The sequence below is a fragment of the Phalacrocorax carbo genome, chromosome 6, assembly GCF_963921805.1.
Source record: "Phalacrocorax carbo chromosome 6, bPhaCar2.1, whole genome shotgun sequence".
NCBI classification, from domain to species: domain Eukaryota; kingdom Metazoa; phylum Chordata; class Aves; order Suliformes; family Phalacrocoracidae; genus Phalacrocorax; species Phalacrocorax carbo.
Window position 1 is genome coordinate 21,645,164 of NC_087518.1, and position 25,081 is coordinate 21,670,244.

Sequence of the window (25,081 nt, forward strand, 5' to 3'; positions counted from 1 at the left end):
TCTCCCACTTTTCATAAAAGGAGCCAGTTTTGAGATAAGAGACCCCATTTAAACATGAGCCCTTCAGCATTGTTCTGCTATTTGTGACCATCAGCTCACCTGTGCAGCTTATTTTAAAAGGCTGAGTCTAAAGCTGACCAAAAATGAAGGAGGAGCCTGCTCTTTACCAAGACATTGTAAACAGCCTGTGAAACACTTCTTAGTGCTATTTAAAAGCCAAATGAATTGTATTATTGTCCTGATCTGGAGTATAAATATGTAATAACTAGTATTTGTATACTATATCTATACACCATATAAATAATAGATATTATACATATATGTGTGTGTATCTTCATAAAGATAGTATGTAATTCTGTTTCACAGCTGCTAATCTTGTAACTTCTACTCTGAAACCTCATGTTGGAATAACTATGTTGTTAGTCACTTGCTCTTAGTCTCTACCCCAGTATGAGTCCTTACTGGACTGTCCAAGTGGAATCTTATTGACACTACTGGGGGAACCTACTTGGGCCTAAAATGCATTTTTAGCTGGGGATTTGATTGTCAGGAGGTGCTCCATGAGCTTCTGTAGTTCTTAGCGGTTTGTGTGTCTTCTTGAAGTATTTAATGATCCCCAGTCTCCGGGTTATCCCATTGACCCATGTAAAGAATTCTGCAAGGTTTTCTTTTGTTTGTCAAGCTGTTAATAATTACTTATCCTTCTGACTCTATAATTCCTGAACTCATTTAGTGAATATCTGTAAGTAGGTTGGTACTGGTAATTACTCAGCACTGTGAAGAAATAGAGATGAAATGGAAGAAGAAATCCTAAATTACAATTTCCCAAGATAAATGAGGTAGATTATTCCTCACCAGTAGTGATTCAGCTGTGTTTATCTTGTTCAGAATGTCAGAGAGGAATGGTGGGAACTCTTCTCATGGAAAACCCTGTTGGTCAGAATGGATTAACGTACCACGGTCTTCTACATGAAACAGCAAAAGTTTTTGGGCTCAGAAGCAGGAGGCTAAAATTGTTCCTGGATGAAGCGCAAACTCAGGGTAAGCGCAAACTTTTGGTTTGCTTGTCCAAGGATACCTGGGAGTTTTTGTTGAGGAGCAACTAACATAGCCTGAGATCTAGTTTAATTACTAAATGCACACTACTTATTTATGCATTGGTTTCTAATTTTGCCCAGTAATAATAAAATCCTTTAAGTGCACATATATATTTAGAAATTCAAAGTTCTAATGCATTCCCTTCATGAAATGGCCAAGACAAGGTCTGTAGAAGTTTCTTCCTTTTGAAATAGAAAGGTCAGTCAGCAATGTAAGGGGTCGTTACATGCTGCTGTAACTATGCAGAGAGCGAATCTCCTCCTAGAAGTGAGTTAGTGAGAAGTGTGAATATTTTAAGAACCTGTTCAAATTGTTCCTGTAACATTCATATTGTTGCAGATATTTTTTTTCCTTCCTTTTGGAGAATGAGAGTGGGTGGAAAAGAGTATTGGATCTATTTTAGAGTTTTGTGAGTAGGTCAGACTAGGCAGCTGCAATTCATTCAGAATACCTGAAAAGGAAGAAACTTCATCACATAGTCGCCTATCTGAAATGTTAAAAATCTTCAAAAACCACAGACAGATGGTGAGACTTAGAAGCAAAAATTTATGATTCATGAGGAAGATAAGGCTAGAGATGTAGCCACACCCAGTGCTAAAAAGTTGGACCTGAGAAAGATTTGGGACTTTATTTGACAGGAAGAATGGATCAAAAACTGTGTGGTAAAAAAACCCAGATACTTCTATGTATTCAGAAAAATCCAACTCTTCGAATATAATGACATATAAAGGATGCTGTCTCCATTTTGGAAAGGATACCGGACCCGTAACCTTAACTCACCACATGTTAGGTTGCCTGTCCAGAAGTTAGACATCTTGTTTAAACTAGGTGTCTAATCCTGGGATGGGGTGAATTTTCTCAGGAGGTGCCTGTCAGCTGATGAGGGGAGGAGGATTGTGGCTCTCTAGTGTAGCTGGCTAGAACCAGCATCGCATAGCTATCCACCTGGGCTACAGGGATTCATGTAGGATAGATTAGAACCAGAACAAGGAAGATGCGGGTTCTTCGGTTGTGGATTTTTGGGGTTTTGTTGTGGTTTTGTTTTTTAATTTCATGTTGACCTGAACTCTGTTCAAAAGCCATTTTTGTAAGTAAAATGGATCTCAAATGTTGATTAGACTTTCTAGTGATAGTTAGAGCTAATGCTAGAAGTAATGTGCTAAATGCTGGTAACAAACATACAGAACTGGAGGCTGTAGTGTTTAGAAACAGCACAAGGTGTAAGAACCAAGTATATCAACCACGCTTCATCTGCATAAGCAAAAATGTATTTATGTGCGAAACCTTGCTGACTAGGAATTTAGCCATTCAGGAGCAACTGATGTTATGTGTATTTCTTTTTGGTTTCTATCATTGCTACAGGGCAGAAGGGTTCACAGCAGCGTATGTCTTAAGATACTAAAATAACTCTTGTAGAAACTTTTCAGCTTTGAAAGAGGGAAATAACTGACAAACCAGGAAAATGTATAGCCTTTAAGTCCTAATTCTCAACTGAGATGGGTACCCATCTCAATTTCAGTAAGGCTTTTTAAAAATGCCTTACCTAAAGAAATCACTGTAACATATTTGTAGTATGAATTCTCCAGAACTATTTCAACTTTAAAGTTTATGGAGTGATAATTCATGATGATGTGAAAGAACAGATTTGATAACTCTTCAAAAGCTAAAACAACTGATTTGGTCTTTTTGAGACTCAGAACATTAAAAACTTGGTCATATGTAGCTAACACGTGCTTATGCTGTACAGCTATGCTTCTGCTATCTCAGATTTAATTCTCACCACGCAGCTTTTTTAATAACAGGTTTTTTTACGGTATGAACACTGGAATCGTCATACTTTATCTTCAGACATCTTATATAAAGTGCTGCATATAAAACAAATATTTTGATGCCTCTGGAAAACATTAGTTCAATTATGTGGTTATGTGTATTATTGCAACTTTGTAATCCCTTATTTATTTTTTCATCAATGTATTTCAAGGTCCTACCTTCAAAAGAAAAAAGTTCACTCTCTTGAGTAGCTCTTTTTGTGGTTTAGTCTAAAAATAACAAATTATCTGCTGTTAACCATTTGAAGTGTTTGATGAAAATAACCCATGAATTGGAAGGTTGATGTCTGTTTTATAAAAAGAAAAACACTTGGTGGAAAAGGAGTTATCCGCTTTGAAAATATTATTTTTATCAGGTACAGGCAGTTGGGCATCTGCTGTCTATTGCACAAAAGCTTGCCAGCTTTTCAGAAACAAATGTGGTTTTCACCGTCCTTTTGGAATATTGGAAAAACATTCTGTAAATAAATGTCAAAGTGGTGAGTGTTGCTTATTTGTAAGATTGAAACATGTGTTACAGGTAGCTGATTCAGAGACATGTTCATGAAGAAGGCAATACTTTTTCATGTGCTAACTTCAAAGCGTTCCCTTGGAGGAATTGGCAGAGAAAGGAGGATGTCCTTATGTTTTGTTGACAAATCAAGTGTCCAATTTCTAAAAGCAATTATTGTGTTAAATATTGCTGAAAATAGTTCCTAATTTTTTCAGGATTTTAAAAATAAGTAATTTAAAAAAAGACTTTGAGACCAAGTTCCTAGTTTGTTTGGCTGCTTCTGCAGTCAAAAGTAACTTTTTTACATACTGATGTAACATTTTCATGGGGAGGGAAGGAAGGTCAATGAGGGCATAAAGCCCTAATTGCTGGATTGGATTATACCACCACTCTTGTCGTTCTATAAATGGGTATTCAGCTGCTTAAATCAGAACATTACACTGGAAGAGAACGCCTTAAAAAGAGTACCTTCGTGATCCATACGGGCTTCTTAATTCTTTAACTAATAGATGGCTTTTAAACTTTGATGCAGGCTACATCTCAGTCTAAAAATGAAATATTAAGGCCCCCATCTTTCTTTGAAAAATGTTAGAAGGAGTGTGTGTACTGTAACATGGAACCAAAACTCCTTTCCGCCATTTCTAGAATCAGTTTTCACTTGGCCATCACGTTACCAAACTGCTTTTGCATTGTCTCCATGGATGCACTTCGCAGACTTGCTTCCCCCCCCCACACACGCAGTGCCCTTGGTCACTGTCAGCTGGAGATGAGCCCAGGTTAGAGCAGCATGAATATCGCACATCAGTCCTGTGACAGTGCAGTACACTACAAAATGGTTTCTACTGAAAAAACACCCAGCTGTTCTGAATGTATTTATGTGTCATTTGGGCTAAGACTAGTGCCAAAATTCAAAATTATCTTTTACTTGCTTCTGTTGTCTATAGGGATTCTAGTGTGCAGAGTAACACAGTAACCCCTGATATGCTTTTGCTTTGGTTTCAGTGGATGTATTTGAGTTACCACTTAGTTTTTTGCCATTTTGAAGCTTCTTGATAGAGACCTCTGGTGTATTTGGTATTCACATTACTTTTGTTCCAAAGTTGTACCTCCCAGTATTCAAAACAATCCGCTCTGTTATTGGCGTAGTTTGCTACAGCTGACGGGTGCTGGAAGTATTGAGCTAGCAAGCATCTAACTTCTCTGGAAAAATGCTCTGTAAGGTGGCAAGAACAGTGAGATTTCCAGCTCCTATCAACTTCGCAGGTGACTTTTTCTGTAGCCCCAAAGTACAATTACTCTGTGTTTGTGTTTCATAAATAATTATAACCCCAAATCAGCCTGTTGGAAATACACTATATCCTTAAAAGAGGTTTGTTGTTGAGACTTCATCCTATTACTGTCCCAAACTATGTCCATATAGCTATGAAAAGACTTAAGGAATTGATCTGGTATGGTATGAAATTCTTTAGACATACGGGACAAGATTGCAACATTGGTTTTTCAGCAGACACTACTACAATCCTTGTTTTACATATAGAACTCAAGTTTAATGTATGTGTGTTCTTATTCTTGTACTCCTTCATGTCCTGTGTTTTGTCTTCTGTCAGTGATGGGGTACTAGAGGAGATGGAGCTCTGTGTGGCCATCCTTAAGTAATGTTAATAAGGGACTCTGGTTTTCAGCACGTTGTGTTGAATTGTTAATATTGACTTGATTGCATTATAAAATAATTTTCTGAACTAGGAATTATTCTGTGTGGATGTGAAGCTGGGAGCTGTGGGCTGACATAGGCTTTCAAAAACTTCCACTTTGTAACCTAGAACAGTATCTTCAGCTCCTGCAGTGGCAATCCTGACGTGTGGTGACCCTTCCTTTAATGCTCCGGGCTTTAACAAGGAATTCTGAGCTGCAAGTTTCTGTCCAAGTCCTGTTTTGGTTGAACCAGTAGAACTGTCTGAATAAAGGGGGGAAAAAAATTAGTTTTACTTCTAAGCGAGAGCAATAATTTTGTTCTGTTTCTCTCTTTTTTTTTTTTTTTTTTTCCTTTGGTTCAGAGATCACAAAGGACATATCCATGAAGAACCTGAACATGAAGACTGTGTATGTTCACGTTATACCTACCACAGCTGAATGTTGAGAATTCCATTTTTATGAATAAGACCATGTAGACTTTTTCGCCTCCCAAAATGAAGTCAAATTAAAGTTGTATGCTTTTAGATGAACATCTGAGTTGTGTATGGTACTTCTAACATCTCAAATCGCACACAGGATGTTTTATACCAGTGCATGTCTACTGTGCTGCTGTTTGGTTTCAGATTCAACATATTTTCATTATGTTACCTTATACTGTAAAGGCTGTTCAGAAGAATGTCAGAACTCCTTAGCCTTGGATATCTATGCAGTAATATGCCTGAAAGAAATGGGACTAGTACCTCAGTGATGCTGTTCTCTGCCTGTCCTTTATGCAGGGGGCATCTTTGATTTTCTAAACTGTGGTTACCTACAAGGCTCTATGATATGTATACCATGTTACAATAGTGTGTGGCTGTTGGTTTAAAATACTCCCTAACTTGATTCAACACTTGGAAGAATAAATTTGCTTCATCTCCAAAGTCTTGTTTCCCTGAGTTCAGAGTACTTTGCTTCCTTACATTTTCTAAAGATGGTAATGCTTAGTACACTGTATAGATCAGGAAAACCTAGAGAAACTCAAAATCTGAAAATGTCCATACTGAATGCTAATGTCTGTGTGGTTTGTGATACCGTCAGGTTTTGGGGATTTTGTTTGGTTAAGGTTTTTGGGGAAGGCTTCAGATTTACAAGCAGTTTTGGATTGAAATCAGTGTTGGGTTTTTAGTTTTTATAATAGTCAATGCAACTTGCCAAATGTTTTAGTGTTAACTTGTATATCTGTAGGCAAGTGAAAAAAAGGTGCAACCATTTTCAGTTTGAGGATGGTTTTTGGCTCGTTAACTTAAACTAGAAACTTAAGCACCCTTAAGTTTCACTGCATTTCAAGAGTGGTATTAATCAGTGTTGAAACTTGTTATTGCCCAGCATACTGAACGTGAGAATGTGCATGCAGCTGCCTTCGCTGCTGTGCCTTTATTAGCTTCCCGAGAACAAGATTACGTACACTGCAAACAAGAGCATTAAGAGAGTAACGCTTTGTAAGAATAACAAAGTCGTGCTTAGCATGTTTTTCCATTGCTCTCTATTTTTCGTCTTTAAACTATGAATATAAACCAAAGCTTTTTTTGTGATAATACTATGGTAGTGGGAATAACTATAAAATGTTCTGTGTAACTACTGTGCTCTAGTGGACCATACTGAAATTGTAAGGACTTGTTTGAAGTAAAGCAAGTCCCTGGCATTCAGCTTATATATACCACTGCAGAATTGTTAGTTGGCTATGATCTCTTATTCACTGTCAGTATGCTTTAGAGATGTTAGGAACATGTTGTGACCCTTTTGGGTAAACTTGTGCTTTTTCTACCTTCCTTTTCCACATCCATTTTTAGTGTTCTTTTTTATTATTATTATTATCCTGGATAATATCTCATCATTGGTTGAAAGATTTTGTCTCATCGGGTCTTGAAGTGCGGAAAGTTTCCTACTAACTTTCTTACTGACATTTTCTAATGCACTTCTATCACCCCATCTAGGTTTGGCCAAGAATAGTATGTTGACTTGATGTGATACTTTTCAGGACTTACATACTTCAGTTAGCTTCCCTCTTAAATAGCTTGTTATACAGATTAGATCCTGGACCTCTATTGTCTCTGAGAAAAGCACTACCTAGGCACTCACAGACAGTGTGTTACACCATTAATTAAGCTCTGTAGGAGTTTGTATCCTTGAATACTGATGTAGTCTGCTGACCTTCTGCTGTTGCCTTTCACCTGATAGCAATACAGCACACTCTGTTTTGAACTCATTGAAATGTGTGCAGCATCCAGTGGTCTACAGGTGTTAGACTCTGCTGAAACAGTGTTTTGCAGTCAGGGAGCTGTAGGCACTGATACAAAATAGATCTGTTATAGCTGTATCCAGAAATCCACATCCTTACACACACACAGAGCTGTAGTCCGTGTCCCGTCTCCCCCCCTTTCTTACCTTGTCTCAGAAACACCTGCTTGAATCTGTAGAGGCTGGTTTGGGCTGAAAGTTTGAAGCTCAGTGTGCTCGCCCTCTCATTTCTGCCAGGTAGGAATTCACTAGCTGATCCTAACTGGCACCCTTGACAGCATCTTTAGCAAAAGGGCCTGCATTGAATGTGACTGGTGACAGGATGACATCCATGTCAGGCTTAGCTGAGATAGACCAGCAAAGCTGTGTGGACAGTATAGCAACAGGGCTGTTTGTTCCCTGTCAGTCTAGTTTCCATCTTCCCTCAGAATAAGTCAATGTAGTGGTGGGTCAGGCTAGTTATATACCATAGTCATTTTATTTCATTTTTTTGTTGCATGTACAACAGACAAAAACTTGCATTTCTGTTTTGCTTTCATGCAGTAAAAAAGTAGTGGCTATTGGTATCCTTCTGCAAGTAACTTCCTTCCAGAGAAAATAATGGTTTTAAGGAGTGAAAAAATAAATTAGTTTCTCCTCATCCCGTTGGAAGTTGAATAGCAGCCGATCAGCTGTATGGCCTTTTTGCAACTTGGTATGCCTCCGTTTTTCTTTCAGCAAAGGTGGAGTCTGGGCATCCTTGCCATTTCTGGTTAAGCGCAAAGCAATTTTTCAGTATGTCAAGTCTTTTTTTTTTTTTTTTTTGCTCTTTATCTGATTTCTTATGGGATAGACTTGACACTGATTAAACAGATTGAAAAAATAATGTATGCAGATGTGCAACAAAAGGTGAACTTCAAAATAGTCTCAAATGGTTTCCTTTAGCATCTTTCTTTCAAAGATGGAACAAAAGAGCAAGCAGCACAGTATCATCCATGCACGGTAACAGCTTTACAGTATGAATGTTATTTGCTGAGTTAATTTTACTCTTGCTGTGCTGTGAGTAGTGGTTAGCTGGGGTTGGGGGGAGGGTGTGTCTTCAATTACCTATATTTTCTGCAGTTAAAACGTTTATGTAACCAATATAAATATAGCTTTTACGTAAGGGGGGGTGGGGGGGTGTTCCTATTTCAGGGTGTCTGGGTATTTCAGTTAATTTCCAGTCTCTGTCTGGCCAAAGTTCTAATTAGGGGTCACAAAGCTCCTCAGAAGACTTCTAAAATTCCTTGTAGATGCAATTAGAATAAAATTGTCCCTAAATATATGTAAAGATTTTTTTTTATTAAGACCTTCTTGGGTCAGAAACAAGGGAGTTCTGTATATATTATCCTAATTTTGCAGTTTGTTCCGATTTTCTTTAGTGTTCAAAACACTGCAGTGGGTATCTCCTAAATAAGCAAAATGCACCCTGGCACTTAATGTCTGCTGTGTTTGATCAAGGATGACAGCTGGACAGCTGTGCATAAAGTACTTCCACGGAGTATCATTTGTAGTATATCTGAAGGACAAATTTCCTAAGTCAGCAATTTTGCAATGGTGAAGACTACCAAACTCAGAGGTAGAGCACGTGTTGTGTGATTATGGGATCTTTGGGGCTTACATTGCTTATAGATTCCATTTGCCAGGCATTGCAAGTGACAGGAGGGGAAAACAGAAGCAGCATAGCAAACAATTTAGGAAAGCTTATACTGCAAATCTTGCTTATGGACACCCTTGCTTAAGGATGAAGGATCCTGAACATTCCTGAAGATAAGTGAATGTTTGTAAGATGAAAAAGCAATGTTGCTTAATGTGTCAACTGAACAAGCAAAAAAATAGGCTTATGCTGTTAGAAACCAAGAGCTTTACAGCAAAGGGAGCTGCAATGGATTAGTAATTAAACAAGAACTAATAATTTCATACTCTTGCCAAACAACACAAGTACCAGAAAAAGCAAGCACTGGGCTGTATAAACAAGACTATCTGTAAGATGATTAAGTAATCTTTCCAGTGAAGTACTGATAAGGCTTCTACTGGAGCACTGTGTCCAATTTCGGGAATCATGCTGTGAGGAAGATGTTGACAGTTTGGAGGGAAGCCAATGAGGAGAAGCGGGAATAAGGTCTGGGAAACATGATCTGTGGGGAAGGACTGAAAGATTTGGCATGTTTAGTCTACAGCAGAGAAGGCTGAGGGTGAGATGTGATAAGTTTCCCCGTAAATAAATAGTAATTGCAAAGACAATAGTAAAGAACTAGTTTTCAAGAGGCTTGCCGTTAAATTGGATGGGAATTTAGGCCACACATGAGGAAAAGCCTTCTGATGATAAGGAAAATCTGCCCCTGGAATGGGTGGCCTAGGAAGGTGACAGGATTTTCATCAAGGATGGGTTTAAGAAGAGGCTCTGAGAGGGTCCCCAAGGAATAGCTTAGATATAGATTTTTCTTCCTGGAGCTGCAGGTAGACTGGAAAACCTCTCAAAGCCTTTTCTGACCCATTTTTAAAATTTATTTTGTCATCTAAGGAAAAAATGAATTTTCAGAAAATTCTTGACAAATTTCAGCCTGTCATTAGCTGATCTATGAAAATTACTGTGGAAAAAAGAAAATAAACTGTTCATTAGTTCTAAGGTATATTTTGTATTCAGATGTCTTTAATAATGTGTCCATCATTCTGATGTCTGAACACCTCTATGGCACCTTGAATGCTTTTACTGCACTCTTTGATTTTTGTATTTTACTATGTTCTAATGTCATTGAAAGAAGCATGCCAGCACAAATGTTGCTTAGGTGAATGTCAAACCTGCATTTGACTATACATAGTAGACTATTTGGTATGTGGTTTATCAGCTATTATATGTACAAGCCAGATGCGCAAGCAGAATTTGTTGGCAATATTTGGGTACCTTCAAGAATCTGTCATCCACTTGACATTAAACAACTAGCATCTAGCTTAAATGATCAGCTCTATTAGAGGAATGAAAATTACTGTATTAAAGGCACAGAAAGTCGATTAGAAAACCCACAGGTTATATATGTGCATGACAGCTGCTTGCCCCAAAGGACAAGGGAGAGGACAAACTCAAACTGGCGCATTTAGCTTATACTGCACATCATTGGATGATACCATTAGTCTTGTGGACTTGGGAGGAGCTTACTCTTGATCTTAATTCTCCAAATGAATTAGCACAGAAAAATGTCTCGGGTTCCTGTGTTATTTTTTTAATGACCTTTTTTCTCAGCTGCTTTGCCCTCCCCTCAGTGGCTTAAACTTACAGTTCAAAACTAACAAAGCAGATTAACTGGGAGACAGCCACAGGAGTTTCTACACAGTGATTATGTGGAGATATAATCACTGATGATGGCATGGTATCAGAACATCTATATTTGTGATGTTTCAAGTGTACTGATGGTCAACATTGCCGAATTAGTATTTTTTTTCTAATCTATGTCTGGTCCTAGACTTTCTGCATTTTACAATATGGAGTTCTGATCTCAGTTTCACAGAAGGCATTGAATCTCTTCCTCTCCATGGCTCAGTACAACCACTGCCCTGTGAACCCATGCTTTCCTTTTTATAACTTCTGTGCATTAGCCAAAACCCACTGTATAATCCAGATAGATGTCATCCTTCCCCCAAAGAAAACAGAAAAGAACCAGTAACATTCATCATCAAAAAAATGGAAAAATCTACACAAAAGGAGTCATATAAATGTAGACTTAATGGTCTGTGTCCAAATGACATTTTTCTAATATCATTGAATACAAAATACAAACACAAAAGGCATATCATGAAGAATGACAGCAGTCTTAGCAAAACTTAGTTTGACAAAATTGTCAAATATTTAGCGCTGACCTCTATTATTGTGTGAAATATTGTTTTCAGCTGGTCTTATAGTGAGTGCCCAGGCCTATAATTAGGGTAGATTTCTTAGGAGATGTACTAACCTGAAGTTGCACAGCCAAACACTAAGGATACCAAAGCATTGCTTCCCTTTGCCGTGTTTCTCTGTGATGGGAGTTTGCATGTTGCAACATTGTTCTTTGACTTTGAGCTTGTTTTGGCAACTGGCTGCAGTGGTTTTTCATTCCTGCCCTTCTATTCTAGTTTCTTGTGTATGGACGCAAGGGATTGTTAGACTCAAAGCTACATTTCTTAAGCAGGAATTGTCTCTGTGCTGAACCTGGGAGGCACAGACATGGTGACTACTGACAGGGGTTCCAGTCTTAACATTTTTTTTTCCCATCACTGACACACTTCGAAGTTCTTAAGAATGGTAGTCATATTACTTTGCTGTTTTCCAAAAAGGCATTTTGCAGCTGACAGTTCAATAATGTTTATTTATCGTTTTAAACTTTAAGGGTCTCTTTGAAGACTTGGATCTCCGTCTGTCTTGAGTTAATTCCTACTTGCAGATTACTTTTGTGATGTGCATGAGTTGCTAAATGAAAACAGTGACTTTACTCATTAAATACATCATGCATATGTGACATGAACAGTGAAGTCACTGAAGGGGAAAACAATCCAAACCCATGATTACTTTTAAGGTGAAAAAATGTGCTGATAATTTTGTAGGTTTACATTTTTAGAAATTAATACATTGACTTGAAGCCTGTGAGTCTTCTCCTGCTTTCTGCTTAGCTCTGTAGCAAAGTATCGGCTCTGTCTACTGTGTTACTCCCAAAGCTGCCATTCAGAACCTGAATCCAAATTAATCTTTGTTATATGATGTCAAAAATAGAGAAACTGACCCAGGAGTTGCTAGCAGCAAGCAATTACTCTTAAATAATTTCCATTATGGGTGGGGTGACAGGGGAAGAGGAAAGTAATGAAGTAGGAACAAAGTGAAAGGTTTTAATGCAATTGTATATAAGGAAATAGCAGACAAGGGGACAGAAACACAAAGTACACATAGTCTTTATTGCAAGATTGTCTCCTTAAGCAGATGGGTTTAGAGCATTGAGTTGCAAGAGGCCAAAGGAATTTACATATTTACATGGGGCAATAATATCAAACTGGTTTTGTAGTAATATACCTACAATGTTGTCAATTTAGAACTATTTTTACATGGAATAAAAATACACTGAAAAAAATGTATCATCCTCTTCATAGAATCATAGAATCATTAAGGTTGGAAAAGACCTCTAAGATCATCAAGTCCAACTGTCCTCCCAACACCACCATCCCTCCTAAACCATGCCCTAAGGTGCCACGTCTACCCGTTTTTTTTGAACACCCCCAGGGATGGTGACTCCACCACCTCTCTGGGCAGCCTGTTCCAATGCCTGACCACTCCTTCAGTAAAGAAATGTTTCCTGATATCCAATCTGAACCTCCCTTTGTACAACTTGAGGCCATTTCCTCTTGTGCTGTCACTAGTGACTTGGGAGGAGAGAACAACACTCACCTCACTACAACTTCCTTTCAAGCAGTTGTAGAGTGAGATAAGGTCTCCCCTCAGCCTCCTCCAGACTAAACAATCACAGTTAAAATATTTTTCGGTTGTAGCTGGTGGTTTTGTGTTATGGGTCTCGGCATTTTCCTGTATTACACTGGGTATTATCAGAAGACGATGGTTACAGTGGGGCTTCTCTCTTTTGGGTAATATGAAAATCTTAATCTTACAGTAATTTTAACAAAAGAAGGCAAATTAATCCCATTTTGGGGGTCTAAATAAAGTGCAGAGCTCTACAGTAAACAGAATTTTCTACCTGCTGAGGTCTCTTACTACAATACTCTAGAACTGGTTCAGACATTTTTCTAGCCTTGTTGGATATATCACCTAAGTTGGAAAGACTTTCTTAGAGCAGTACCTTATCTCTGTTCACATAAACGTGTTAATTTAATTTATAAAATGCAGATGTTTAGCATGCAAGTCAGCAATGGAAGGTTATCTATGACACTGGTTGTTTCAGAAAGGAACTGCTCCCCAGTGCCAGAACTTAGGACACAATGGAATCACAGTGTGAAAGTGGGGGCATCAGTTACTGTCAGTAATAGCTGAAGTAGTCATCTGAGCACAATTTTATTGCATAAAGTGTAGTTGCTCTTATTTGATTTTGATTTCAGCATCATAAAACTTGCAACCAAGACTCAGACTTCCCTGCTATCTGTTAAAGGTAATGTTGAAACTAGAGGGAGACAAAGCCTACCATAGAGGATGTAAGAGATTGTTTCAAATTAGAACACAGCCATTCTTTGCTGTACCAATGTTCTCTGAAGACCAGCTAGTTTGAACAACTGTTGCATTTAAGGAAGTCAAGGGATGTTACATAGAAGAGCTTCTTGGAGGATGCACTGCCAGAGCGCTGGTGAGCCATCGCAATTCCTCATTATTATACTGAGGAAGAAGAGGCAGTTTCTGAAGCAGACAAATGTTTATCTGTTGGTGGTTTTCCAAAGAGAGTTAAAAGTGACGCCCTGGAGTTTTTGAGCTTAGCAGAAAGCCCATGTACATCTGGAAGAATTGCTGTCTGCTTTCAGTATGGTGTTTCACTTAATCAGCAGACAGTTGAGTTGTGCATTAAATTCAGCTTTCATATAGACTTAATGTCATGATTAAATGGCTGATAATACATTGCAGCTTTTCTATAGTTTTAGATTAGTTCAGGGATGGCAAAAATAGAGAATATGATACAAGGGTGCATTTGGGAGAATGAATTTTTATAGCTGTTGGTCAGGCGTACATAACTTGACCAGAAGTTTTTACTTTGGAAATCAGGAGTTCCATAATAATGCAATACAACAATGAGTACAAACAAAAAGGGTGTACAGGTGGGCATACAGATTTAATCAAGGAAAGTGAATATTTACACCAAAATAAAAATACTTTTAAGTTTAATTAGTGAAGCTCCTGGGGATTTAAGCTCAATAGCAAATTAGTAAGGATTTGAGATGAGGACTGTGGTTGCTGACAGGAGTGCACCTGTCAGTGTCATTTATGGTTTTCTGTTGGATAGTCTATTCTTCTTAATATAACAATGATATTAAAAATCACTTCCCACAGCTCATCTATGTTTATCATTTTGAGCCCCAACAGTGTAACGTCCTTCACCCTCCCATTCTTTGGATAAAGCTTGTTAGTAAAGAAAACCTAAACCTGATATGCCTTTTACAGCTGAGGCTGAAACTTAGTCCAGGAGTTCTCAGCAGAGCAGAGTTGAATTAATGAAATAACTTTTTTTACATCTCAAGTACAATATCTAAATTGCTGACCTTGAAACTTCTTAGAAATATCAAACTAAAAATTTTTTTCCCAACTCCTTAAACTATTGTCTCTATTTCACAAATGGATAAACTGAATGTCGTGGTTTAGCCAGCAACTCAGCCCCACACAGTTGCTCACTCACTTCCCCACCAGTGGGATGGGGGAGAAAATCAGAAGGGTAATGCTCATGGGTTGAGATAAGAACAGTTTAATAATTAAAATAACAACAACAACAACAAAAATGCAATGGAAAGAAAAACAATGAGAGGTGCGAAACCTGGGGGGCGGAGGGGGATGAACTACCGAAACAAACTGCATGTGACACAGCTGCTCACCACCTGCCGACCCAATGCTGCGCCTCCCTGAGCCACAAACTGCCTCCTTTAATATACTGGTCATGGTGTCACATGGTATGGAATGAACATCCCATTGGCCAGTCAGGGTCAGCCACCCCGGCCATGGCCCCAACCCTCCCATCTTGCCGACGTGGCAGAGCGCGGAAAGCTGGAAAGGTCCCTGACCACCACAGGCACCACAATGAGGAGAATTAACCCCTTGTCAGCCAAAGCCAGCACATTCTCCACCCCTTATTCCATACCATTTACCCATGCCCAGGTCCCATACGATCCAATACAACCTTACCAACCACCACCCCTCCCCTTCCCATCCTTTAACATAATACACAGACATCATTCCCTTAGTCTATGGACCTTCCCTGTAAAATGTCCATAAAAATGTCCATTGAGTTCACCCAGTCCATGCTGGGCTCCATCTGTCGTATCAGTTGTTCAGGGTGGGAGAGATGGTGTGTGTGTGGCATTGGGTTGCTGCATACCAAGTCAGTCATCGTTCCATCACTGCTGCACTTTGCTTGTTTCACGGTTTATCTTCCATGGATTGGGAGGCTTGTACTATGATATCATTGATACAACACAGAGATGACACACAATATTATATAGCAGTTTGCATCATGCCATTCAGTTCATTGGCTGCTTTCACCCAAAATCAAATCCCTTTGAGGCACACATCGGCTTTATCCATCCTCCTGCATCACCCACCAAGTGCACCCAGGTCCTCGAGAAAAAGCAATCCCACGAATGGGTTTGCCTTTGCCGGAGGGAGGAAGAACCCAGACTGTTTTGCCCAGCATATTTTTTACGTGCACTACAGGGACTCTATTCCCATTCCACAGTACGTAGGATTTCTGACTGGGCAGGGCCAGCTCGATTGGCAGATCCCCTTGTGTTGACTAACCACGTGGCTTTTGCTAAATGTGTATCCCAGTGCCTGAATGTCCCACCCCCCATTGCTCTTGTCTTTAACAGTCCATTGTACCATTCAATTTTTCCAGAGGCTGGTGCGTGATAGGGGATGTGATACACCCACTCGATGCCATGCTCTTTGGCCCAGCTGTCTATGAGGCTATTTTGGAAATGAGTCCCATTGGCTGACTCAGTTCTCTCTGGGGTGCCATGTCACCACAGGACTTGTTTTTTGAGACCCAGGATAGTGTTCCGGGCAGTGGTGTGGGGGACAGGATATGTTTCCAGCCAGCCAGTCGTTGTTTCTACCATTGTAAGCACATGGTGCTTGCCTTGGTGGGTTTGTGTAGTCAATTTGCCAGGCCTCCCCATATTTATATTTCAGCCATTGTCCCCCATACCACAGAGGGTTTACCCGCTTCGCTTGCTTGATTGCAGTGCACGTTTCACATTCATGGATAGCCCGTGCAATAGCGTCCATGGTCAAGTCCACCCCTTGATCACGAGCCCACCTGTATGTTGCATCTCTCCCCTGATGGCCTGAGGTGTCATGGGCCCACTGAGCTAGAAATAGTTCACCCTTATGTTGCCAGTCCAGATCCAGCTCAGCCACTTCAATCTTGGCAGCCTGATCTACCTGCTGGTTGTTCCGATGTTCTTCAGTGGCCTGACTCTTGGGGACGTGAGCATCCATGTGACGTACCTTTACAACCAGTTTCTCTACCTCGGCAGCAATATCTTGCCACAAGGTGGCAGCCCAGATGGGTTTGCCTCTGCGCTGCCAGTTGCTCTGCTTCCACGGCTGTAACCAGCCCCACAGAGCATTTGCCACCATTCAGGAGTCAGTACAGAGATAGAGCAATGTCTAAGGCCAGCTGGATGGCCTTTACCTCTGCAAACTGGCTCGATTCACCTTCTCCTTCAGCAGTTTCTGCTACTTGTCATGTAGGACTCCATACAGCAGCCTTCCATCTCTGGTGCTTTCCCACAAAGCGACAGGACCCATCAGTGAACAGGGCGTATCGCTTCTCATTTTCTGGCAGTTTGTTATACAGTGGGGCTTCTTCAGCACATGTCACCTCCTCCGGTGATAATCCAAAATCTTTGCCTTCTGGCCAGTCCATAATCACTTCCAAGATTCCTGGGCGACTGGGGTTTCCTACTCGAGCCCGCTGGGTGATCAGTGCAACCCATTTACTCCATGTAGCATCAGTTGCATGGTGTGTAGAGGGGACGTTTCCTTTGAACATCCAGCCCAGCACTGGCAGTCGGGGTGCCAGGAGGACCTGTGCCTCAGTACCAACCACTTCTGAAGCAGCTCGAACCCCTTCATATGCTGCCAATATCTCTTTTTCAGTTGGAGTATAGCGGGCTTCGGACCCTCTGTATCCCCGACTCCAAACCCCTAGGGGTCGACCCCGGGTCTCCCCATGTGCTTTCTGCCAGAGGCTGCAGGTAGGGCCATTCTCCCCGGCTGCGGTATAGAGCACAATTTTTACATCTTGTCCTGCCTGGACTGGCCCAAGAGCTACTGCGTGAACTATCTCCTGTTTAATCCATTCAAATGCCTGTCGTTGCTCAGGGCCCCATTTGAAATCATTCTTCTTCAGGGTCACTGTCCCGGCCATTGGCCTGCCCCTCCCAGCCTCCCGCTGAAATGGCAGAGCACGGCAATTTGGAAAGGGCCCCAACCACCTCAGTGAAGAGAATTAACCGCTTCTCAGCCAAAACCAGCACACTGAAGCAAGTCTTAACATTGTCTTCCTTGTAGGGATGTTGAATTAGTACAGCACGGTATGTAAGAGCTTGAACTGCTGAGTTTTCCATTGCTACACAAGAACAGGAAATAAAGCACAGAATAAACATATTCTATTTTTTTGTTGCTTATGTACTGCTGGAAGTATAGGAATTTTTTTTGCCCTTAGTATCTCTTATTCATTTTCATGTAATTTCCTTTCCGCTGTGGCTAATAAGAGGATCAAGGCCTAACGTTAAAATGAGATGTAACAAATGGAAAAGCAGAAGTAGAGGGTGACCGTGTCATCATGGGCTTTCAGAGGCTCTCAAGCTTGTATGTTAATCCTGAAACTGAAAGGAGTTGAAGGGCTGGTTTTTTTCTTTCCCCTCCTTCACATCTTTCTGTCCCCTCCCTCCCATTTGCTCAAGTGTAAAATGCTGCAAGGTTTCACAGTCACTTTGACAAAAATGGGTATGTGGAAACATTTGCATAGTCTTTGTTCATTCCTGTGCAAAACATGATTTATTGAAGGTTGTAGCTTGACGAGGTAGCATTTGAATATATGAGCACCACTTTTCTACAAGAAAGGAGGGTTTACTTTTCTTTACCCACATAAAAGTTGAGTCATTTCCTATAAATACACTGAACATAATGAGGATTTAGGCATGAAACAGTCTGTACTAGCATTTTAAGAACCAATTTTGTATGTTTTTGTACACTTGAAATACATGCCAGGCTAATCTTAGAATGCCTTTTAAAGCTTAGCAAGGTCAAATAAGTGCTTTGTGCAATCACATATGTAAGTTGTATTTAACTTTTTATTCAGTTTTCAGTGTGCTAAAAATATGAATAATTCATCTCCCGGTTGGTTTTATGTAACCATATGATAAATGAAAATAAGAGAGGGGGGAGAAAGATGAGAGATTGGTGAAGCTTTGTCATGTATGCCTACCACTGAGAAACCACTACAGCTGCCAACTCAAAGAGCAACGCCACTGTATAGCTTGATTTTTATTCAGAGCCCAGAAAGTTATACAATTAAAAGAATATTAATCTGTACTAAGTACATCTACTCCAACACCCCCTTATAACTGTAGAACTTGGCAATAATTACTGCTTTAGTATAGACTTTCTGATTAATATATGCCATTGCAGTTCATTAAAAGTAAGTAATGTGCGTACAGAGTCTGTGAGAAGTTTTAAGGAATGGAAGAAGATTTGCTGGTAGCTTTTTGCTGTGCTATGAAAGACGGTTGCTTTTCCTTTATGGGTTTGCTCTTGTCTTGTATAAACAACCTTTTCTCAAATATTGTATCTTCATACTTTAGGTTTTCTTTCTTTGGTCTTACATAACTGAACATACACTTAAGACTGTCCTCTGTGCTTGTATGCAGATTCAAGATGATCATAAGATCTGGGCAAATAGTACTTTGCACTGTATGGGTTGATTCGCTGCCTCATCTAAACCTTTAACGCTTGTCTTAGCAGAAAAATTCCTGCATTTTCCTTACTGAAGCTCTCATAACATTGAATTGAATGTGTATTTTCAATTTTGCCAATTGTTGGAGACTAAATGCAGAAACAACTATTGAAAATTAGTTTACCCAATGTTGTGGTTTAGCCTGAGACATTAGAAAACTTAGAGAGGAATCAGTGATAACTTAATTTACAAGACCTCACCTTGCATGCCGCCGCCTGCTGTTACAGAGCAGTCCATCTTTGGTACCTCAATTCTGCTCAAATACCTTGTTCCTTTCTGCATCAACAGTGACAGTAAGGAAACAGTTTGGAGGTATTGGGGAGAAAGTCTTGATGCTCATCCCAACCTGCTCGTTCCTGGAGAAAACAAGTCATCAAATTGCAAACAGGAGGATTTCTGAAAGACTCAGGCGCTTTTTAGTCTTATTAGTCATCCCAGAACTGTGTTAGCAAGCCATCATGGAAGGACTGGCAGACCACTTGCCACAATCTTTTAAAAAGTTATTCTAGTTTTTGTTTTCCAACATACCCCATTTTATTCCTGCTGCTGAGATCCAAGCTTTCTCCATATAATTAGGACAGCTAGATGTGTGTAGTAACCTTTATAGTTGCCATGCTCAGGAAATACGGTACATTAGATTTTTTTCTTTCTCTTCTTCTGCTTATTCAGTCAGAAAATTCTTTATTTTGGTGAGATATAAATTGTAATGTAATATGTAAGTAATATTTGACTCATTAGGTAATGTTTGTAAGTGAGGATAAAATATGTATCGGCCCAGAAGCAACAGCAGACTAGTAGCAAAATACCATTTGCATAGGTGTTGCAGAGAAACCTAAAACATTCAAATTCCAACTTAATAGAATAATACTTCTCCCAGTGACTTGTTTTTTTTTAGGATATCGCATACATATAAGAAAAAGTTTAAACCATCTCTAAGAGGTAATTAAATCTTAAAACTTCACGGGCTGAGTGTCACGGTGGGGTATTTTTGTGCAACATATCAGTATTCTGTGACAAACACTATCCCCAAGGTAGTTTTGAGCCAATTATCACCAGAAAAATGCTAGAGATAAGGTATTATTTCCAGGATCAGTAAGTCTGGAGAAACTCAGGTTGCTCCAGAAAAGCATTTTAAATAAAATTAATCCCTACGTTGAGCCATGATTAATTACAAGTTGTTTTGAAAATTAGATCAAGAGATACTGTGGCTTGGATGCTCTTGGTCAGTAAATTGTTGTGGCTGATAAAGATCAAATTTAAAACTTTAAATGACAATTTTCATAGAAGTTTCAACAAATCTGTTCAATCAGGGTGGTGGAGGAGAGGCCAATTTCATTCATCTGTATGGGATACAGAAGAGTTGAGGCTGGAAGGCACTTCCAGCTTCCCTGCACAAAGAATATTCAACTACAGCAGGTTACCCAGGACTGTCTCCAGCTGGGTTTTGACTCTCCAAGGATGGAGAGGCCACAGCCTTTCTGGGCAATCTCTGCCACTGTTTGACCACCCTCACAGTAAAGAAACAGGTAGGGTTTAGGTTTTGGGGTTTTTTTTATGTTCAGCTGGAATTTTCTGGCATTCAGTTTGTGCCCATTGCCTCTTGTCCTATCACTGGACACCACTAAGAAGAGCCTGGCTCCATCTTTATTCCTTGCCATTGGGAATTTAGCCACATGAATAGAATCCCTCTGAGCCTTCTATTCTCCAGGCTGAACAGTCCCAGCGCTCTCAGCCTCTCCTTGTATGATAGATGCTCCAGTCCCCTAAAACTCTCCCTGGCCCTTTACTGAACTCGCTCCAGTAAGTCTATGCCTCTCTTGTACTGGGAGCCAACCAGCACTACACCCTGCACTTTAGGTGTGTCGCACGTCTGCTGAGCAGGTGGGATTGAGCACCTCCCTCAACCTGCTGGCAATGCCCTGCCTAGCACAGCCCAGGAGGCTGTGTTTTTTGCCATTAATACAGAATCTTTTCAGAATTTTTTTCTCTCTTATCTGGGGCAATCAGTTGACACTATAAATTTATGCTGATGCAAATAAAATAATTATTTATTGCCTGAGAAAAAACTACAAGTATTTTCAAACTGGGAGTAATTGTTTACCTAAAAGTTCCAGATCAATATGTTACTGAAATGCTACAAGAAAACAAAAAGCTGAATGAAAAAATAAGAAAAAAGCTTTGTACTTTTTTGATCCATAATCTATTCCATGTTCACATTTTTTCCTTCCTGCTGTTTGCACTCATCGCTAGAATACCTGTCCAAGATCATTAGACAGATATACGGATTTAATTATAAAACAATATAAGAGATCAATGCTATTGAAGTGCCTTATTTAGGTGTGTAGTCACCTTAAATTCCTCTCCAGATAATGGAAAGATGCAAATGGTGGTACTGAAGAGGTCTTAGGAGACCTGGAATGCTATCTGGATGTATTTACTTCTCTTTTAATTGTTTTATATATGTGTGTGTATATATATGCATGCCTGTATGTATGTGAGTACACACACACTGGAGTCTAAGAAGAATGCTCCAAACTTCAGCACCATGTTTCAGTGTAATGAATATAAGCCTATGTAATCGTAATGATATATTAAATGTATAGGTAAGATCCTGGTAGGAACCCACTCAGGGTTAAAACCTGCGGGTGAGATCACACACAAATGTTAGGGCCGTACATGGCTAAGAATATGAACTTGCTTGCTGCCGCTTCCATATGCCATTAGCCACACAAACTACTGAGACAGTACATCACATCAGTCGTGCTGGTAACTGTGGGATTAATTTGCAAGTAGGCTTGGAGGTGCCGGAGTCTGTCCATGTCTGACAGGAATGCTTATGTTCAGCTCACCTCAGAGCTCATTTGTAGTAATCGCTAAGAGAGCCAAAGTGACTATTTATAGAGTGCTTTAGAGAAATAAGTATGATATTCATTAGCAGAAGTTTTGGCCAGAAGCTGAAAAAGTAAAAAAGCAGACTTCAATGTTGATAAATTGCAGAGCAGTCTAACAGCATTGTTAACCTCCTTTTGCAGTGACATGGGTCTCCTGAGTGGATCCAAGGGCTTCCTGATTGTTTTTCCTGGCACCTGTGACTTAAAGCAATCACTTGCTTAAAATGCACGTTGGCAGATTTGCCTTGCCCTTGTGCTGTTTTTTATTTAAACAGTTTAAGCATGAGTGGTACGTGGGCTTCCCAACAAAATAGCATGAATACAATTTACAAAGTTCAATCTAAAGAAGGTATTTTAAAATGTTGTTATTCTCAAATCAAATTAATTATTCTTACCCAAACAGCAGCAAGCTAAATCTGGTATTTATACAGTGACCACAGGGACCATGTCTAGATTCTGTTTGCCTTGCTAAATCCACTTTTGTCCTGCTATATCCACTTTTATTTGCAACATGAATTCTGTGTTACTGATAAATATTTTCTTTTAGGAATCTTCTGTAGCATTTTTTCTGGAAATTTCTACTGAAACCATTGATGACAACTAGTATTTAAATCAATTATTCTGTTTCCCCTTGGGAAACTGCTGAGGAAAGCAAGGACTGACTTTTAAATTTATAGGAATGTCGAGATAAGTTTGCCAATACTCAGCTTGTTTTCCAGTACTGACCTTTAGATGCCGCTTTGTTTTCACTGCTTTTTTGTATTTTACTATTACTTCTGAAACGACCCACATCCCATGTCCAACGGTTTAACTACCTTCCACATTCAAAATCTTTGTTACTAACACTAAGGATTATGCAAACTGTTGCCTATTTCACTCTATCAATATTTTTTATTGGAAAACAAAGTCAAACAAATAGCTGAAAAATCAAAAGAAAAGAACCATATTTGAGGAGATTATTTGTGATTATGACTGCTGTCCTCAAAATATAGCTGAAAGTTGTCTTTTTTCTGAACTGTAAAATAACTGTGTTGTGATTTAACATTCAGTAGTTCTTTTGTTTCTCCCATCTACAGTGTCTTCAGAGTTTTAAATTGAACTCTACATCCACTTCAGCATTTTCCCTCATATACCACATGTAAGTGGTTCTTAATATGATGCCATTCTTACTAAAGATTTTAATTTTGCATACTGATTTCTCACAGTAATCTGTGGAATGGGTGTTATATAGGTTTTTGAATTTTATTTTTTTTAAGCAGACTTGCTGCACAACTGAAAAGAATTGTCTGAAAGTGTTGCAAAAAGCTTTTTCTCACAATTTACTCCATGCACATAAAAGAACTTTGTGACTGCTAGAGTTCAGGGGTAAAAAAAGTTATTCTGCCCCCATTTACATACATGTATTCAGCAGATTATGACAAACCAAGTCAAACTATGCATCTGGCAAGCTAACTTGTGGTCCTTTCAGAAAATATACAATCATAATATTACAGTGTCTCCATTCACCATATTCTTCTGACTCTTTTTTGTTCGGGTGGGTTTTGTATCCTTCTTGTTGTTTAGTGGGGTTGGGTTGGTTTTTTTTTTTAGAATAAAGGTATTGTGGACACCTCCATCAAGTTCTAAATGCTGCAGGAAAATGTCCCTTTATGTTATTTCTGACTAAGTGCTTTTGGGTGCAAGATCTTTATGCCATGTTTAGCAAATTACTCACAGCTTGAGAATTCTTTTTATCAGGGAAGTACCAGATTTATTTTATGGCAAAATCAATTAGTAACTTCTAGCCTTATTGCTAGCCAGGGTCACTAGTGCCAACAGGGTCAGCAAATAGGAACTTGGTTCGTGCCCTGTGTCTGGCCTACATAACTGTGCTTCTAACATCAGATGGATGTTGAGATCCCTCTACTTTTTTGCATAGCTGAAGCTAGGCCATATCAAGGTCATTTCATGTAACTGCAAGTATAATGTGCGCTTTGCAGGTGACTATTCTTGCTTTGATCCTGAGTTAGAACTGTGAAATGATGGTTGCAGAATATCCCAATATATCTAATAATCCTGTGATCAACTCTTTTTTTTTTTAAACACAGCAGAGGGCAGAGTTCTGTTGTCTTCTAGTCTTCCCCTGTAGTGCATACAACATGCAAACGTTAAACGCAAAAAGCAACTTCCTCATGCTCACTGCTATAAAACTTCATGGCAATGTCACAGAATGTGTTACTGTCACAGCCTTTGCCTGTCATTACTTTTGCCCTTACAAACAACAGAGATTTAGAACTGGTTGGCTTTTGGCTGGGAGACTGTGATGTGAGGGTGTGAAATTACTGCAAGAGATTACACTGGTGATTCACAGGGATATGCTTTCTACTGTATCAGGTGCTGGACTTATGCCATGGTTTGGTGACATATGATACCATGAGAGTTTTTTCTTAATGGCAACTAAGGCTGGGTCTGAACATTCTGGTAATTAAAAAGAGTTAATTAATTAAAGTTAATTAATTAATTAGAAGAGTAGGACTTCGTGGCTGAGAGTCAAATATGGGTATTCCAAATATCCTTCCTGGTCCTCATGTTTCACAAAGTTCTGTACTGTTGTATAACAACTCCTCATACATTTCTGCCTGCTTTGTAAAGAATGATGGCAGGTTTTAGGACTGCACTTTGCTGTGTTAATCTGCATACTATTACATTTCTGGCTGATCAAATATCCTTTGCTTCCATTCTTAGTGTTGCCATTTGGCACCAACAATGCTTCAAAGGTGAACTCTGGAAGTGCATAAGGATTCCTTGGGATAGAAGATGTTATGTATATATGATATGAAAACATCACAGTTATATGCTCTAATAATACATGTATTTTTAGAAGTTTCATAAAGGATGCTGAAATATGAACAGTTATTTCATTCTAACATAATACAGCCAAACTCTAAGTTGTTGAATTGGCATCCATTATCCCCCCTTTTTTGAAATTTCCTTGAAATTCCTCCTCCGTTTTGTTAGTGTGGAAATTAAGCTCTAGCTGTGAAAAATACAGGAAGCTGAAACCTGAGAAGTGTCTGACGAGTATAGTTCACTATTAGATTATTCGAACTTGAGGCA

The 25,081-nt window shown here is 39.4% G+C and overlaps 1 protein-coding gene across 1 annotated transcript in view; it reads left to right on the plus strand.

Annotated features, from left to right (window-relative positions):
• The window catches only part of IARS1 (isoleucyl-tRNA synthetase 1), a 113,582-nt gene extending 107,940 nt beyond the window's left edge, over nucleotides 1-5,642 (plus strand). Inside the window, exons 33-34 of the mRNA XM_064454231.1 lie at nucleotides 889-1,041; nucleotides 5,475-5,642. Of these exons, the coding sequence (XP_064310301.1) occupies nucleotides 889-1,041; nucleotides 5,475-5,557 (236 nt within the window). The 3' untranslated portion in view covers nucleotides 5,558-5,642. The remainder of the gene's footprint in view (nucleotides 1-888; nucleotides 1,042-5,474) is intronic.
• The last annotated feature ends 19,439 nt before the right edge of the window (nucleotides 5,643-25,081 follow it).